Below are 18263 nucleotides of genomic sequence, written 5' to 3'. Positions count from 1 at the left end.
TCTCCAGAAACCTTACCTCTAAGTGTCAACCTGAGGGGAGGTGGTTTGTTGGGGGAATCACTGAATGATAGCTTGGGACAACCATGAAAGTTTTTTGTTCTCTTTTGTTTTACCCTGTATTCAGAATTTTTATGTTACATCGCATCAATGGGTGGTGCTAAGTTATTAAACGTATACTTTTTTTCTCTTTCCTTTTCAAGTCAATATGTTTTTAGGTTTCGTGGAACATAATGGTGTTCATTGTTCGAGAGGGAATGATGTATATTGACTAACTGATGTGAGAATGTGTTAGTATGTTTCTAACTGCAGAAAATGCATTAGGAATAGTATCGTGTGTTATGGGTTAGATGTAATGATAGAGGAGTATCATTCCCAGAGACTGTCACACCCTGGCCTTAGTTATCTTTGTTTTCATTATTATTTTAGTTAGGTCAGGGTGTGACATGGTGAAGTATGTGTTTTGGTTTGTCTAGGGGTTTGTAGGTTTAATGGGGCAATGTCTTGTCTAGGTGTTTGTATGTCGATGGCTGCCTAGATTGGTTCTCAATTAGAGACAGCTGTGGTTTATTGTCTCTAATTGGGAGCCATATTTAAGGCAGCCATGGGCATCATGTGTTTGTGGGTAATTGTCTATGTCTAGTCTATGTTGTATGTTTGCACTTAGTCATTTATAGCTTCACGTTTGTCATTTTGTTGTTTTGTTTCGTTTGTTCTTCTTCTAAATAAAGAGAAGATGTATTTTGCACACGCTGCGCCTTGGTCCACTCTCTCACAAGAAGACGATCGTGACAGAGACAGTATACTGTTACAGGAGATAGCTCATAGGCGAGGGCGGACAGCTAACTGTACACAATATGGGGACTTAGTTGAATATTACACATACCTAGATCATGGTGAGAGTAGAAGAGATATTGGTGGCATTTCAGACACTATGGTAAACTCAGAGTTTTACTCAGAGTTTTGTTAGGTTGGATATTATTCCCAACTCATTAATTTTCCTCCAATTTCTAACAGCCGGCGAGCATTTGACAGATTACATGCAGGAGTTATTCTCACGGCAGTCCCTGTAGGGACAGTAACTGAAGGAGCAGTACTAGTACTACTCAATATAGCAGCGAAGGATGCTATATTGATAGCATGGAATTGGACTACTGCGCAAATTAGGGGTATTGTGAGACTATTGTCATGGGCCATGTTGGTAGTAGCAGGGGTTACTTTAGTAGCATTGTTGGGATATCAGTTTGAGGACTCATGCCACATGAATTGGTAACAGATAACTGGGGGACCAATGGGAGGACAGGGGATGTGATTATTCAAATGTCACAAATTTGTGATCTTGACATAGGTGGAGAATTTATGTTGTCAGGAAATGACCCATGTGTTGCAGTGTGTATATCCTCAGGTGAAAGCAGAGATAACCAAAGGCACGGGCTGAATTCTGGAGATTGAGTGTACATCAAGAGACACCAGACAGGGGTGTTGGGAAAGCGTTGGTTCGGGCCACACACACTACTCCTTACAGTACCTGCAGCGGTAAAAATCATCATGTCTCTCCTTGGGGGGTGCATAGTTCTCATGTGAAGTGAGGTCCAACTGCATAATGGGTGAGTGAAGACACCATGACAGAGGAAGCAGAGAGAGAGAGAGAGAGACTAGATTCCACTATAAGACATGCAGATGGGTTGGGTCTGGGAGCAACTTTAAACATCATAGTTGGGTTGGGGTTAGCTGCTTTATTGATTAATGCATCATATGATAGAGGATAGAGGGGTCATTGTACTCTGAACAAAATGTTGAAGGCATTGATGTGAAAGCATATACAGAGCTGAGTTACCTCAAGAGGATGTAATGTTGATTAGGGATATGCACTTGCATATCAGGTGACATGCCTATCAGGTGAAACGGAGGAGATGGGGAACAAAGTGAAAATGACATGACTTGGGAACACCTCCCGGGACCTGGGGCTGAAAGAGGAAGACTGGGCGAAAGCATGAGGAAGCATTTTTAGAGCTTTCATTTTAGTGGAACCCAACAGGAAAGCATCCTGGAGGCATAGAGTCAGGTGAAGAGAGAGTGGGAATTGTCATGGTCTCAGACTTTGGTTTTCATGCGTATTTAATAACTTATCACATTGTTAATACTGGTATGTTTTGTGTGTCTTTTTGTTGCTTTCCAAGTCTTATTATATTACTCTCTGAGGAACCAGAAGGAGAAAGTGGAGAAACAAAAAGCGTTCCAGCTGACATGGAACAAGACAGCAGATTCAGCTGGAATGGCATTTTGTTGCGTGATGAGAGATGTAAATAAAATTGTGTATGATGTGATTATAGAACAGAGGCCTCTGAGTTTGTAAACCTCACGGTGAATGTTTGTTTTCATTGTTTGTTCCATTTGTTCATTTTTTAATTCATGTTTTGTTATCATTGTTTGTTCATTCATAATAATTTGTTAGTTTTTTAAATTCATGTTTGATTGTCCTTTATTAGTAATTTCCAAGTTTATATAAATTGAACATTAGGACGCTATTGTTCAAAAGGAGGGACTGTTGGATTCTAAACTTTGAACATTGAGATATTAACCTCTCTAGGGTACGTGAGACGGTAGCGTCCCACCTCTTCAACAGCCAGTGAAACTGCAGGGCGCCAAATTCAAAACAACAGAAATCCCATAATTAAAATTCCTCAAACATACATGTATTTTACACCATTTTAAAGATACACTTGTTGTAAATCCAGCCACAGTGTCCGATTTCAAAAAGGCTTTACGACGAAAGCAAACCAAACGATTATGTTAGTTGAGTGCCTATTCACAGAATAACACAGGCATTTTTCCAGCCAAAGAGAGGATTCACAAAAATCTGAAATAATGATAAAATGATTCACTAACATTTGATGATCTTCATCAGATGACACTCATAGTGTCACGCCCTGACCATAGAGAGCTTTTTATGTCTCTATTTTGGTTTGGTCAGGGTGTGAATTGGGTGGGCATTCTATGTTCTTTTTCTATGTTTTCTATTTCTTTGTGTTTGGCCAGGTGTGGTTCTCAATCAGAGGCAGCTTTCTATCGTTGTCTCTGATTGAGAACCATATTTAGGTAGCTTTTCCCCACCTATGCTTTGTGGGTAATTATTTTCTGTTTAGTGTTTTGCACCTTACAGGACTGTTTCAGTTTCATTTATTCTCTTGATATTTTGTTATAGTGTTCAGTTCAATAAATAAACATGAACACTTACGCTGCGCTTTGGTCCGACTGCTCTTCTTCAGACGACAAAAACCGTTACACATAGGACTTCATGTTACACAATACATGTATGTTTTGTTCGGTAAAGTTCATATATATATCCAAAAATCTGAGTTTACATTGGCGCGTTACGTTCAGAAGTTCCAAAACATCCGGTAAATTTTGCAGAGACACATCCATTTACAGAAATACTCATTATAAATGTTGATGAAAATACAGGTATTAAACATGGAATTTTAGATGCACTTCTCCTTAACTTCTCTAGGGTAGGGGGCAGCATTCAGAATTTTGGATGAAATGCATGCCTAAATTAAACTGCCTGCTTCTCCGGCCCAGAAGATATGATATGCATATAACTGGTAGATTTGGATAGAAAACACTCTAAAGTTTCCAAAACTGTTAAAATAGTGTCTGTGAGTATAACAGAACTGATTTGGCAAGCAAAAACCTGAGAAAAATCCATTCAGGAAGTAGTTTTTTGTTGTTGGTTTTGTAGTTTTCTATTGAATGCCATTACAGTATCCATTGATTTAGGACTCAAATTGCAGTTTCTATGCCTTCCACTAGATATCAACAGTCTTTAGAAATTGTTTCAGGCTTGTATTCTGAAAAATGAGGAAGTAAGAGCAGTCTGAATGAGTGGACCCTAAAGTGTCATAGAGCTTTTTCATGTGCGAGACCGAGAGAGTGCCTTTCTTGTTTACCTTTTAAATTGACGACGTTATTGTCCGGTTGAAATATTATCGATTATTTAGGCTAAAAACAACCTGAGGATTGAATATAAACATCGTTTGAGATTACGGATACAATTTGGATTTTGTCTGCCTGTTTTGACTGCGTTTGAGCCTGTGGATTACTGAAGAAAACGCGCAAACAAAACTGAGGTTTTTGGATATAAAGAGACTTTATCGAACAAAAGGAACATTTATTGAGTAAATTAATGTCTGCTGAGTGCAACCATATGAAGATCATCAAAGGTAAGGGATGAATTTTATCTCTATTTCTGACTTGTGTAACTGTTATACTTGGCTGGTTACTGTTTGTAATGATTTGTCTGCTGGGCTATGTTCTCAAATAATCGTAAGGTATGCTTTCGCCGTAAAGCATTTTAAAATCTGACACCGTGGTTGGATTCACAAGAAGTTCATCTTTAAACCTATGTAAAAATATGTTTTGTTTTCTGAATTTTTATAATGAGTATTTCTGTATTTGAATTTGGCACCCAGCAGTTTCACTGGCTGTTGAAGAGGTGGGACGCTAATGTCTCACGTACCCAAGAGAGGTTAATGCAACCGCTGTGGCAGATTTCAAAAAAGCTTTACGGAAAAAGCAAACCATGCAATAATCTGAGTCGGCGCTCAGAGCCCAATCAAGACACAAATATATCCTCCATTTTTTGCAGTCAACAGAAGTCAGAAGTAACATTATAAACATTTACTTACCTTTGATGATCTTCATCAGAATCCACTCCCAGGAATCCCAGTTCCATAATAAATGTTTGTTTTGTTCGATAATGTCCATCATTTATGTCCAAATTCCTCCTTGTTGTTCTACTGTTCAGTACACTTTCCAAACTCACGACGCGCGGGCAAGTCCAGCGGAAAGTACGGACGAAAAGTTAAAAAAGTTATATTACAGTCCGTAAAAACATGACAAACGAAGTATTGAATACATTTTTAGGATGTTTTTGACATAATTCTTCAATAATGTTCCACCTGGAGAATTCCTTTGTCTTCAGAAGTGCGATGGAACAGAGCTCACTCTCACATGAACGCGCATGGTCAGCACATGCTCAGGTCATGGTAGACCTTACTCAATCCCCTCTCATTCGGCCCCACTTCACAGTAGAAGCATCAGACAAGGTTCTAAAGACTGTTGACATCTAGTGGAAGCCTTAGGAAGTGCAACATTACCAATATCCCACTGTATCTTCAATAGGAGCTGAGTTGAAAATCGACCAACCTCAGATTTCCCACTTCCTGGTTGGATTTTTTCTCAGGTTTTTGCCTGCCATATGAGTTCTGTTATACTCACAGACATCATTCAAACAGTTTTAGAAACTTCAGAGTGTTTTCTATCCAAATATACTAATAATATGCATATTCTAGCTTTTATGGCTTTGTAGCAGGCCGTTTACTCTGGGCATGCTTTTCATCCGGAAGTGAAAATACTGCCCTCTACCCCAAATAAGTTAAAGACATGATAGATCAGACGCATAGTATATAAAGGAATGAGATCTGTAGAAAGACAGAGTGGCTGTGGAATGTGCTGGATGGACGGGAAGGAGATCACAGGATTGCTATAGGGGAGCGGATGGACATCTGTGGATTAGGCGAAGGAGGGGTTGAGGTCAGGAGGTCAGGTCAGATCCCCTGAAGGGAGTAATAAGGGTTTATTACCCTATTACCCTCTTCCTGTGGAACTATAAGATGTAAGGATTGGAGAGAAGGAGTGTCTAAAGTGGGATATATATACAGTTGAAGTCGGAAGTTTACATACACTTTAGACAAATACATTTAAACTCAGTTTTTCACAATTCCTGACATTTACTCCTCGTAAAAATTCTCTGTTTTAGGTCAGTTAGGATCACCACTTCATTTTAAGAATGTGAAATGTCAGAATAATAGTATAGATAATGACTTATTTCAGCTTTTTTTTCTTTCATCACAATCCCAGTGGGTCAGAGGTTTACATGCACTCAATTAGTATTTGGTAGCATTGCCTTTAAATTGTTTAACTTGTTTCGGGTATCCTTCCACAAGGTTCCCACAATAGGTTGGGTGAATTTTGGCCCATTCCTCCTGACAGAGCTGGTGTAACTGAGTAAGGTTTGTAGGCCTCCTTGCTCTCACACGCTTTTTTAGTTCTACCAACAAATGTTCTATGGGATTGAGGTCAGGGATTTGTGATGGCCACTTCAATACCTTGATTTTGTTGTCCTTATTAAGCCAATTTGCCACAACTTTGAAAGTATGCTTGGGGTCATTGTCCATTTGGAAGACCCATTTGCGACCAAGCTTTAACAAGACGTTAATCTTTAAGCCGATGTATAACACTTGTATTTTTTATGAATGTTTATTATGACTATTTCTGTATTTTGAATTTGGCGCTCTGCAATTTCACCGGATGTTGTCGAGGTGGGTCGCTAGCGGAACGCCAGCGCCAGAAAGGTTAACTTCTGACTGATAACTCATTCTTCTTAATTTTTCAGAAAACAAGCCTGAAACAATGTCTAAAGACTGTTGACATCTAGTGGAAGCCATAGGAACTGCAATCGGGGTCCTAACCCATTAGATACTCTATAGGCATTCAATTGAAAACTACCCACATCAAAAAATACGCAACCTAAAATCCCCGGTCAGTCCACCATCACGGATGTTACCATTGCATATTTTGTCATTGCTGATATAGAACTCCACGCATCAGCAAGGAAGTCCATTCTTTCTTTGTATTTTCACCCTATGAAATATTCTTCCTGAGGAGCACCTTCCCAATGGGCCTCGTAGCCTGTGAACAAGCTATACCCCTTTGAGCTAACTCTCAGTTCAGGACACACCACCTTGCGAAACACATGCCAGTCTTCAATCCTGTAGTCCACTCCTAAGGTCTGGTCTGTGTATTCTTCTCCTTTGGCTAGGGTATAGAGTTTCACTCTACAGGCAGGGTAATCAAACATATACCCCCATAGATGTCCATTATACAACAACACTTGATCTTTCAGCACCGTTACGGGAGGTATTTGGGTTCTATACAAATTTATAAAATGCTTTTTTAGCGCATCGTATATTGCTGATTTATACTCATCCCTTTCTCTATGTTTTAACCGTGGTCCTGGTTCCGATGTTAAGGTCGTCACGAGCGTATCAGTACTTAACAAATCCATGTTTTATTTCTATCTTCAGAGTCTTCTGTGGTTTATCTCTCTTGCGGTTTCTTTTCTCTCGTAGTGTTCACAGCTCTTACTTATACTGAGGCATACCGACCCCCAGAAATGACTGTTTCATATACACGATCCCCAAACAGCAGATCCATAAGTTCACTAGAACATTTCACAACTCTTTCAAATATTGAAACAAATTCCACAGTTCAACAAGGTCACTACACACCAATCACCGGGACAGCTTTATTGCAAACACAGGCTTTACCCAAAACAGCTGCACTATCAGGTTACATAAGCACGATAGCGATAGCGTGAGAACTTCCGGTAGCATGAGAAGATCCGGACAGGATGTACATAAATGGGCATAACCACGTGACACGTAAAATAGGTCCTCAATCACTTTCGGACACAAGCCGTCTATTATAATTCTTCTTAAGTCAATCATTTTATTTTGTTACATTGTTTGCAAACTGATATGTGACAAGTATTAATTCTAACATAACATGCTAGCTGGTGCTCAAAATGGATGGGGCTCAGGATCTTGTCTCGGCATCTCTTTGCATTCAAATTGCCATCGATAAAATGCAATTGTGTTTGTTGTCCATAGCTTATGTCTCCCTATACCATAACCCCACCGCCACCATGGGGCACTTTGTTCACAACATTGACATCAGCAAACCTCTCGGCCACAGCGCGCCATACATGTGGTCTGTGGTCTGTGGTTGTGAGGCTGGTGGGCTTACTACCAAATTCTCGAAAACAACGTTGGAGGCCGGCTTATGGTATAGAACTGAATTCTCTGGCAACGGCTCTGGTGGCTCTCATTCCTGGCTCTCAACGGCTCTTATTCCTGCAGTCAGCACGCCAATTGCACGCTCCCTCATACTTGAGACATCTGTGTCATTGTGTTGTGTGAAAAAACAGCACATTTTAGAGTGGTCTTTTACTGTCCCCAGCACAATGTGCATCTGTGTAATGATCATGGTGTTTAATCAGCTTCTTGATATGCCACACCTGGATTATCTTGGCAAAGTAGAAATGCTCACTAAAAGGAATGTAAACTAATTTCTGCACACAATTTGAGAGAAATAAGCTTTTTGTGCTTATGGAACCTTTCGGGGATCTTTTATTTCAGCTCATGCAACATGGGACCAACACTTTACATTTTGCGTTTATATTTTTGTTCAGTATACAGGATATATCCACACAAAAGCTATATAGTAAAATATTTTTTTTCTGAATACACATCTCTGCTGTTTTAGTGTCTCGCTGTCAGGTCTCCCTAAATACCCCTCTCCCCTCCATCTCTCTACGTCAATGCAAACCCTCCCTCTTACCCTTTCAGTACTTAAACAGGGTCTGTCTTTAGAGGCACTCAGAGTCCTGGGGAGTAGAGAAGAGCAACTCCCACCAGTTCAGCCTCAACATAAACCATGTTCCCTGCATCTTTACTGCTGCTGCTGGCAGCTGCCTCTTGTGAGTCTCTCTGGATTTGGGGGATAAACATGCCAATTAACATTGGCTTTAGTCATGTTAAAACTTGTGTTTAATGCTATTTGGAATGACTAACATTAATGTTTTTCTGTTTTATTTTCTCAGGTGTTCACTGTGAAGAACTCACTCAGCCAGCCTCTATGACTGTCCAGCCAGGTCAATCACTGACCATCTCCTGCAAGGTATCATATTCTGTAGGTAGCTATTATACAGCTTGGATCCGACAACCTGCAGGGAAAACACTGGAGTGGATTGGAATGAAATATACTGGAGGAACACACCACAAAGACTCCCTGAAAAATAAGTTCAGCCTCACGGTAGACTCCTCCAGCAATACTGTGACTTTAACAGGACTGAGTCTGCAGACTGAAGACACAGCTGTGTATTATTGTGCTCGCTACCCACAGTGATACAAACCAGCACCAGACCTGTACTAAAACTCACTCACCCTTTAAACAGTAGGAGTTATATGTATCTACCAGCAGTGGGCAATATTAACCTTAATAAAATTAAAGCCAAATCCCCTCATGGAATGATGAATTTAGTTTATATAGTTTATACTAGTTTGATATGATAGTAAATTATGAGCGTAGACAAATATGTATGCACAATATAGTCTAAAGCTCCAAGCTTGTAACGGCTTTCATAATCCTCCTCCTCCTCGGTCGAGGAGAAGGAGTAGGGATCGGACCAAAACGCAGCGTTGTATGCAGACATAATGAATTTATTAAAGACAAGACGAAAACACGAAGAACACTAGAATAGATTACAAAACAACAAAACGACGTAGACAGACCTGAACATGAGAACTTACAATAAAACACGAAGAACGCACGAACAGGAACAGACTAACCAAACGAACGAAAACGACACAGTCCCGTGTGGTGCGACAGACACAGACACAGGAACAATCACCCACAAACAAACAGTGAGAACAGCCTACCTTAATATGGTTCTCAATCAGAGGAAACGTAAAACACCTGTCCCTGATTGAGAACCATATCAGGCCAATAGACAAATAACCTAAACATAGAAACACATAACATAGAATGCCCACCCCAACTCACGCCCTGACCAACTAAACACATAAAAAAACAAGGAAAACAGGTCAGGAACGTGACAAAGCTGTTATTTCTACATAATATAACATGTAAAAACAAGTTCCAAACTCTGAAAGAGTACATGTTAGTCATTTAGCAGACGCTCTAATCCAGAGCGATTTACAGTAGCAAATAGAGTTAAGTGCCTTGCTCAAGGGCATATCGACAAACTTTTCACCCAGTCGGCTCAAGGATTCAAAGCAGCAAACTTTCGGTTACTGGCCCAACGCTCTTAACCGCTAGGCTACCTGCTGTTCACTGTGATAGTAAACATGGAGCTCATTGTCTCAAAGGTATGAAAAATGGTTTTCCATAAAAAATACACATCCTTCATTGTTGACCCTCTTAGTCAAAACATAAGTGCTTCACTATGCCCACTGCTACAGTATACCCCCCCCATATTTTTATATCAATGAAAACCCACCCTTTGGACATTTCCCTACTTAAACAATGTCTAAAAAGACAAGAGCATCTCCCACCAGTTCAGCTTCAACACAAACCATGTTCCTTCCATGTCTGCTGCTGCAAATTTTATTGGTCACGTACACTTGTTTAGAAGATGTTTTTGCGAATATAGAGAAATGCTTGGGTTTCTTGCTCCAACTGTCAGTAAGAGTATTACTGTGGAAGGAAACATGGTGATCTGTGTAATTCTCTAAAGGTAGTTGATACAGTCCTCAGCAGAAACAACCTTCAACAGAGACATTAATAAAGATGGAGGACTAGAATGTTTTGCATGAGCTCCTCCTCACTGGGAGGACCAATCATAGGAGGCTTTAGGCCATCTTGAGATGTTCTGTTATGATAAGATTTTTTAAATTTCTATTTAACCTTTATTTAACTAAGCAAGTCAGTTAAGAACAAAGTATTATTTATAATGAATCACCGACAGCATTATTTACTGATGTCTTATTTGTTTGTTTTCCTATTATGGTAGATTGGTTGAGGAATCATCTTCCATTTGCAACACTAACTCTGATAAAGAGTTGCCAGGACAGTTTTAAAATGTTTTTAATTTAACCTTTATTTTATCAGGGAGTCATACTGAGACCAAGGTGTCTTTTGCAGATGAATTACATAAATTACAGAAAATACACAATTCAAAATATACATACAAAATGCAAGCATAAAGAAAAACAAATGTATTCATCATTAAAAAGGTCCTCAATCAGCTTTCTGAATTGCCCTGGAGGAAACAGAACATCAAATTTAAGAACATTTTGAAGATGGTTCCACAAATAAGGTGCAAGAAACTAAAAGCTGATTTACCTAACTCAGTAGAGACCAAAGGGATTTCCAGAGTTAGCCATCTCTGAGATCGGTTGTGAAAACATAGCAAAGTATTAACCTTAGTATGATGAAGAGAATACTTCTGAAACATCCACTGAATCAATCCCAATTAAAATTCTAATACATTTTTTATAATGAGGGTATTGCATTATACCTACAGTATATCTGTTCTTATCCTACAGTAGACCTATGTTATGTCTATTGACTGACACTACAGTACATCTAAACTCAACATAAAAAGATACGTCCTCTCAATGTCAACTGTGTTTATTGCCAACAAACTTAACATGAGTAAATATTTGTATGAACATAACAAGATTCCACAACTGAGACATAAACTGAACAAGTTCCACAGACATGGGACTAACAGAAATGGAATAATGTGTCCCTGAACAAAGGGGGGGGCGGTCAAAATCAAAAGTAACAGTAAGTCTCTGGTGTGTCCATCAGCTGCATTAATTGCCTACCGTCTGTAAACTGTTAGGGTCTTAATAACCTCTGTGGGATTAGTGGGACGCTAGCGTCCCACCTCGACTACAGCCAGTGAAATTGCAGGGCGCCAAATTCAAACAACAGAAATCTCATAGTTAAAATTCCTCAAACATACCAGTATTATACACCATTTTAAAGATAAACTTCTTCTTAATCCAACCACAGTGTCCGATTTCAAAAAGGCTTTACGGCGAAAGCACACCATGCGATTATGTTAGGACAGCGCCTAGCCACGAAAACATACAGACATTTTCCAGCCAAGGAGAAGACTCACAAAAGTCAGAAATAGCGATGAAAGTAATCACTTACCTTTGATGATCTTCATCTGGTGGCACTCCCAGGACTCCATGTTACACAATAAATGTTCATTTTGTTCAATAAATTCCCTCTTTAAGTCCAAAAACCTCCGTTTTGTTCGCGCGTTTAGTTCAGTAATCCAAAGGCACAAAGCACGCTCACAACATCCAGACGAAAAGTCAAAAAAGTTCCATCAAAGTTCGTAGAAACATGTCAAACAATGTTTCTAATCAGTCCTTAGGATCTTTTTATCATAAATATTCAATAATATTTCAACCGGACAATACTGTTTTCATTAGAAAGGAAAGAGAGCAAACGTCGCGCTCACGGCCACGCGCGATAAACAACTCATGGCTTTCAGCGGTGCCACTTACTCTGGGTGGTCTTATTCTCTCCCCTTTCACAATAGAAGCCTGAAACAACTTCTAAAGACTGTTGACATCTACTGGAAGCCTTAGGAAGTGCAATCCGACCCCACAGACACTGGATACTGGCTAGGCATTCACTTAAAAAACTACAAACCTCAAATTCCCACTTCCTGGTTGGATTTGTCTCAGGTATTTACCTGCCATATGAGTTATGTTATACTCACAGACATTATCTTAACAGTTCTGGAAACCTTAGAGTGGTTTCTATCCAAATCTACTAATTATATGCATATCCTAGCTTCTGGGCCTGAGTAACAGGCAATTTAGTCTGGGCACGCTTTTCATCCAAACTTCCCAATGCTGCCCCCTATCCCAATGAAGTTCCACAGGTGCATGTTCATTAATTGTTTATGGTTCATTGAACAAGCATGGGAAACAGTGTTTAAACCCTTTACAATGAAGATCTGTGAAGTTATTTGGATTTTTACTAATTATCTTTGAAAGACAGGGTCCTGAAAAAGGGAAGTTTATTTTTTTACTGAGTTTATACATGAACTCTGAGTGATCAGGTTTTTACATCATGGTGTCATGGGGGAGGGGTTGATGACACTGAAGTAAGGGGTCAATCAATAATTCATCATAAAATTGGCAGGAGATTTACCTATCACATGACACTTAGTCTGAAACAATTCTTAATCCGTCTCAAAAGACATAGAAATTGACCAAAGAACTGGAAGAACTTTGGGAAACCTTGGATAATTTATGTTTAACATATCAAGGATAATCATCAATCAAAGACAGTCACTGTCCTCGATAGATGAATGTCTAATATGCCATTTACAGTATGTGATTCCCCTATACTTGCTGACACTCCTTGGGGAAATATGCACCTGTACATGTAATTCTGTTTATAAAATGCTTATTTTTGCTCTCAGGGGAATATAATACTTCAGTAGATGTTACTCTGTTGTATTGATGCTCTACTGCCCTCTGTTGACTCTGCTGTCAGTTAGACTTTCTGAGGGGTTTTTGTACAGATCCTCCACTCACACCACTGTGTCTCTTGTGCACAGTAATACACAGCAGAGTCCTCTGTTCTCAGACCAGACAGCTTCAGATACACCATGCTGTTAGAATTCTCTCTGGTGACTTCTATCTGTCCTTCAATATCTTTTGAATAGATTGTTTTGCTGGCATCATAATAGATCAATCTCTTCTAGTCCAGTGCTTTTTCTGCAGGTTGTCTTATCCAGTGCATCTCATGTCTACTAAATGTAAAGCTAGATCCCTTACTGGAGAGGCTTTTTCAGGACTGGAGAGGCTTTTTCAGGACTGGAGAGGCTTTTTCAGGGCTGGAGAGGCTTTTTCAGGGCTGGAGAGGCTTTTTCAGGACTGTAGAGGCTTTTTCAGGACTGTAGAGGCTTTTTCAGGGCTGGAGAGGCTTTTTCAGGGCTGGAGAGGCTTTTTCAGGACTGGAGAGGCTTTTTCAGGGCTGGAGAGGCTTTTTCAGGGCTGGAGAGGCTTTTTCAGGACTGGAGAGGCTTTTTCAGGGCTGGACCGGATGGAATGACTCCAGACTCTGGACATTTAAACCTGATGGAAGGAAAGAGATATTCAAGTAATGGAGGTTATAACAAAATATTGTCAATTTTCAGTCATTCCTCATAGTAAAAGTAGTTGATAACGTAGTAGGTGGCTGCAGAACTCACATGGCAGACAGAGAGAGAGCAGCAGAAGGTAGAGTTTTCCCTTCATACTGAGGTTGGAGACATGAACTCAGCTGCTCCACACAAGACAACAAGTCAGCAGCAGAACATAAGTATATATGAACTCTGAGGGATCTGGATTTACATCATGATGTCATGGAGGAGGGACTGATGACTCTGAAGTCAGAAGTCAATTTATGGCTCATCAGTAGGGCCAGGAGTTGTCCTTCATCACTTGACCTGACCTGGTGAAAACATTTTGTATTTTTTTTACTTAGTCAGAAAAACCTCCAGGGCCTATTCATCACACACATAACTGACTCAAGGACAGGAGGAACTGTGGGGAACATGATGATTATTTAAATATTGATCATCTTCATTAACTCATTTAATTGTGGATAATTTTAAATGGCACGTACTGTGTAGACATCCATTCGTCAAGGAGAGAATTGAAAATGTATTGAAAAGTACATACATAAAAGGCATAGGTGACAAAAACTGTACAGTAATATTCATAGGACCTGTTTCCAATGGGGCAGTTAAGCAAAATCAGTTAAAAAAAGAGTCTGTTTTACATTTATACTTTCTATCATGAATGAACACAGCTTAATGAGATTCAACACCTCACATAGCCTGTACTTTGTTTTGTTTCTGCATACATGTGTATAGATGATGTAATTAATCAATAATGCACAAGAGGCCGTGTTATGTGCTGAATACAGTCACAGGTAACTTACTTTGTTCGGCCTGAAGCGATAGCCCAAGCGTTGGTGAAGCCTGTCGAATCTTACAGCGTCTGGATTGTTATTTTACCTATCAGCTAACCACATTGTATGTTATAGCAATTGACATTGAATTAGGAATGAGTAATTTAATAGGATCTCTATTGAAATCTGTCAGTGCCCAGCGCCGTCTGAGCCATCCGTCTGCCACGAGCCTTCAGAGCCGCCCGTCTGTCCCGAGCCATTAGAGCCGTCCGTCAGTCAGGAGCCGCTAGAGCCGTCCGTCAGTCAGGAGCCGCTAGAGCCGTCCGTCAGTCAGGAGCCGCCAGAGCCGCCAGCCAGTCAGGAGCCGCCAGAGACGCCAGCCAGTCAGGAGCCGCCAGAGACGCCAGCCAGTCAGGAGCCGCCAGAGCCGCCAGCCAGTCAGGAGCCGCCAGAGCCGCCAGCCAGTCAGGAGCCGCCAGAGTCGCCAGCCAGTCAGGAGCCGCCAGAGCCGCCAGCCAGTCAGGAGCCGCCAGAGCCGCCAGCCAGTCAGGAGCCGCCAGAGCCGCCAGCCAGTCAGGAGCCGCCAGAGCCGCCAGCCAGTCAGGAGCCGCCAGAGCCGCCAGCCAGTCAGGAGCCGCCAGAGCCGCCAGCCAGTCAGGAGCCGCCAGAGCCGCCAGCCAGTCAGGAGCCGCCAGAGCCGCCAGCCAGTCAGGAGCTGCCAGAGCCGCCAGCCAGTCAGGAGCTGCCCTCCAGTCATGAGCTGCCCTCCAGTCATGAGCTGCCCTCCAGTCATGAGCTGCCCTCCAGTCATGAGCTGCCCTCCAGTCATGAGCTGCCCTCCAGTCATGAGCTGCCCTCCAGTCATGAGCTGCCACCCAGTCCGGAGCTGCCACCCAGTCCGGAGCTGCCACTCAGTCCGGAGCTGCCACTCAGTCCGGAGCTGCCACTCAGTCCGGAGCTGCCACTCAGTCCGGAGCTGCCATTAGTCCAGAGTTGTCCCTCTGTCCTAAGCTACCTCTCTGTCCGGAGCGATTTCTCTGTCCTGAGCTACCTCTCTGTCCTGAGCTACCTCTCTGTCCTGAGCTACCTCTCGGTCCTGAGTTGTCTCCTCTATTTAGGAGGGGCCTTGGTGAAGGTTCCTGGACCATGGTCGGGGGTGAGGGTCGCCACTCAAAGGACGCTAAGGAGGGGGACAAAGACAGTGGTGGAGTGGTGTCCTCGTCCACCGCCGGAGCCGCCACCGCGGACAGATGCCCACCCAGACCCTCCCCTTGAGTTTTAGGGGTGCGTTCGGAGTCCGCACCTCAGGGGGGGGGGGGTACTGTAACGTCCTGACCAGAGTTCTTATGTGTTTTGCTTGTTTAGTGTTGGTCAGGACGTGAGCTGGGTGGGAATTCTATGTTGTGTGTCTAGTTCGTCTGTTTCTGTGTTCAGCCTAATATGGTTCTCAATCAGAGACAGCTGTCAATCGTTGTCCCTGATTGAGAATCATATAAAGGTGGCTTGTTTTGTGTTGGGGATTGTGGGTGGTTGTTTCCTGTCTCTGTGTTTGTGTTCTGCACCAGATAGGACTGTCTCGGCTTTCACGTTTGTTATTTTGTTATTTGTTAATGTTCATCGTTTATTGTTTAATTAAACATGTTGAACACTAACTGCGCTGCATTTTGGTCCTCTCCTTCATCCCAGGAAGAAAGCCGTTACACTATGTGGTTTCTCAAAGCTGTTCTGGGTACCTACCCCGAAATACTTTACTATGTCTTCATTATAATTGTTTATAGGGGAGAGAGTTTAAGAATGTGTTTTAAAAGGCATGTTTATCAAAATGAGTGTTGGGTATATTAGTTCAAAGTTTCCAAAGCATGACTTCTACCCAGGATACACCTGCACTCCGATAAAGCCATTTTTCTGATATAATAATCTTGATTAACCCTAAGAAATGACCAGTGTACAGTATCATTGTAAAAGTGCGGTGACATATATATATATTTTTAAACACACAACAGTGATGTACTGCTGATGTTGGATACGTTTTCCAAAAACTTATGAGACAACATACTTACATTTCTTACAGGGGCCACTTATATTAACGTGTTTGTGATATTGTTGTGGGAAATATAAAAATGTAATATGATTTAATATAAATTATGTATAATATACCATTATTTCATGACTCTTCTCAATACACGAAACATAATGTTCATATGAGGGACGGCAGGTAGCCTAGTGTTTAGAGCGTTGGGCCAGTAACCAAAAGGTTGCTAGATTGAATCCCTGAGCTGACAAGATAAATATCTATCATTATACCTCTAAACAAGGTAGTTAACCCACTGTTCCTTGGCTGTCATTGTAAATAAGAATTTGTTCTTAACTTCTAGTTCCTCCCAAACCCGGATCCGGGAGCACCCCCACCAGTAAAAAAGCTGACTAGCATAGCCTAGCATAGCGTCACAAGTAAATACTAGCATCTAAATATCATTAAATCACAAGTCCAAGACACCAGATGAAAGATACACATCTTGTGAATCCAGACATCATTTCTGATTTTTAAAATGTTTTACAGGGAAGACACAATATGTAAATCTATTAGCTAACCACGTTAGCAAAAGACACCAATTTATTTTACTCCACCAGTTTTTTACTCCATCAGTAGCTATCACAAATTCGACCAAATAAAGATATAAATAGCCACTAACCAAGAAACAAATTCATCAGATGACAGTCTGATAACATATTTATTGTATAGCATATGTTTTGTTAGAAAAATGTGCATATTTCAGGTATAAATCATAGTTTACCATTGCAGCCACCATCACAACTCGACTAGAATAACTACAGAGAGCAACGTGTATTACCTAATTACTCATCATAAAACATTTCTTAAAAATACACAGCGTACAGCAATTGAAAGACACAGATCTTGTGAATCCAGACAATATTTCAGATTTTCTAAGTGTTTTACAGCGAAAACACAATATAGCGTTATATTAGCTTAGCACATGTGCAAACATCACCCCAGCATTGATTCAAGGCAAAAAGAGCGATAACGTATAAACCACCAAAGGATATTAATTTTTTCACTAACCTTCTCAGAATTCTTCAGATGACAGTCCTATAACATCATATTACACAATGCATATAGAGTTTGTTCGAAAATGTGCATATTTAGCGGCACAAATCGTGGTTATACAATGAGAAAAGTAGCAAAGCTGCCCAGAAAATGGCAGGAGAAATCTTTGAAGAGGCACCTAATCTAATCAGTAACTATTCCAAAACTTGACTAAAAAATACAGGTTGGACAGCAATTGAAAGACAAATTAGTTCTTAATGCAATCGCTGAATTACATTTTTAAAATTAACGTTACTTCAAGCATACAGCGTGCGCTAAAGCGAGACCGCACCATAATTCATGGCGGAATTATTATCTGACATTTGTCAACATAAATACGAATTAACAGCATAAAGACTGCTTACTATTAGCTGAGCTTCCATCAGAATCTTGGGCAAGGTGTCCTTTCTCCAGAACAATCGTCTTTGGGTTGAAAGATGTCCTCTTGTCCGGTCGAAATAGCCGCTAATGTTAGCCGCCAACTGGAGTGGTGTCCAACTCGTGAAAGCGCATGGCAAAGAAATCCCAGAAAATCGCAATAAACTGCTATAAGTCGGTTTAAATTAACTACCTTATGATG

General features: G+C 40.9%; 2 gene segments (V, D, J or C); one reads left to right on the top strand and one right to left on the bottom strand.

Annotated features, from left to right (window-relative positions):
- LOC120034106 overlaps positions 1-18263 on the bottom strand; it is a 106403-nt gene that overhangs the window by 57219 nt on the left and 30921 nt on the right.
- Positions 8508-9027, top strand: LOC120034107. The segment is given in 2 exon segments: positions 8508-8599; positions 8723-9027. Coding segments are annotated over 2 exon segments (348 nt in total).

This window comes from Salvelinus namaycush, chromosome 41 (assembly GCF_016432855.1).
Source record: "Salvelinus namaycush isolate Seneca chromosome 41, SaNama_1.0, whole genome shotgun sequence".
Lineage (NCBI taxonomy): Eukaryota > Metazoa > Chordata > Actinopteri > Salmoniformes > Salmonidae > Salvelinus > Salvelinus namaycush.
Note: the sequence above shows the minus strand (reverse complement) of the source record. Positions and strands in the feature narration are given on the sequence as shown.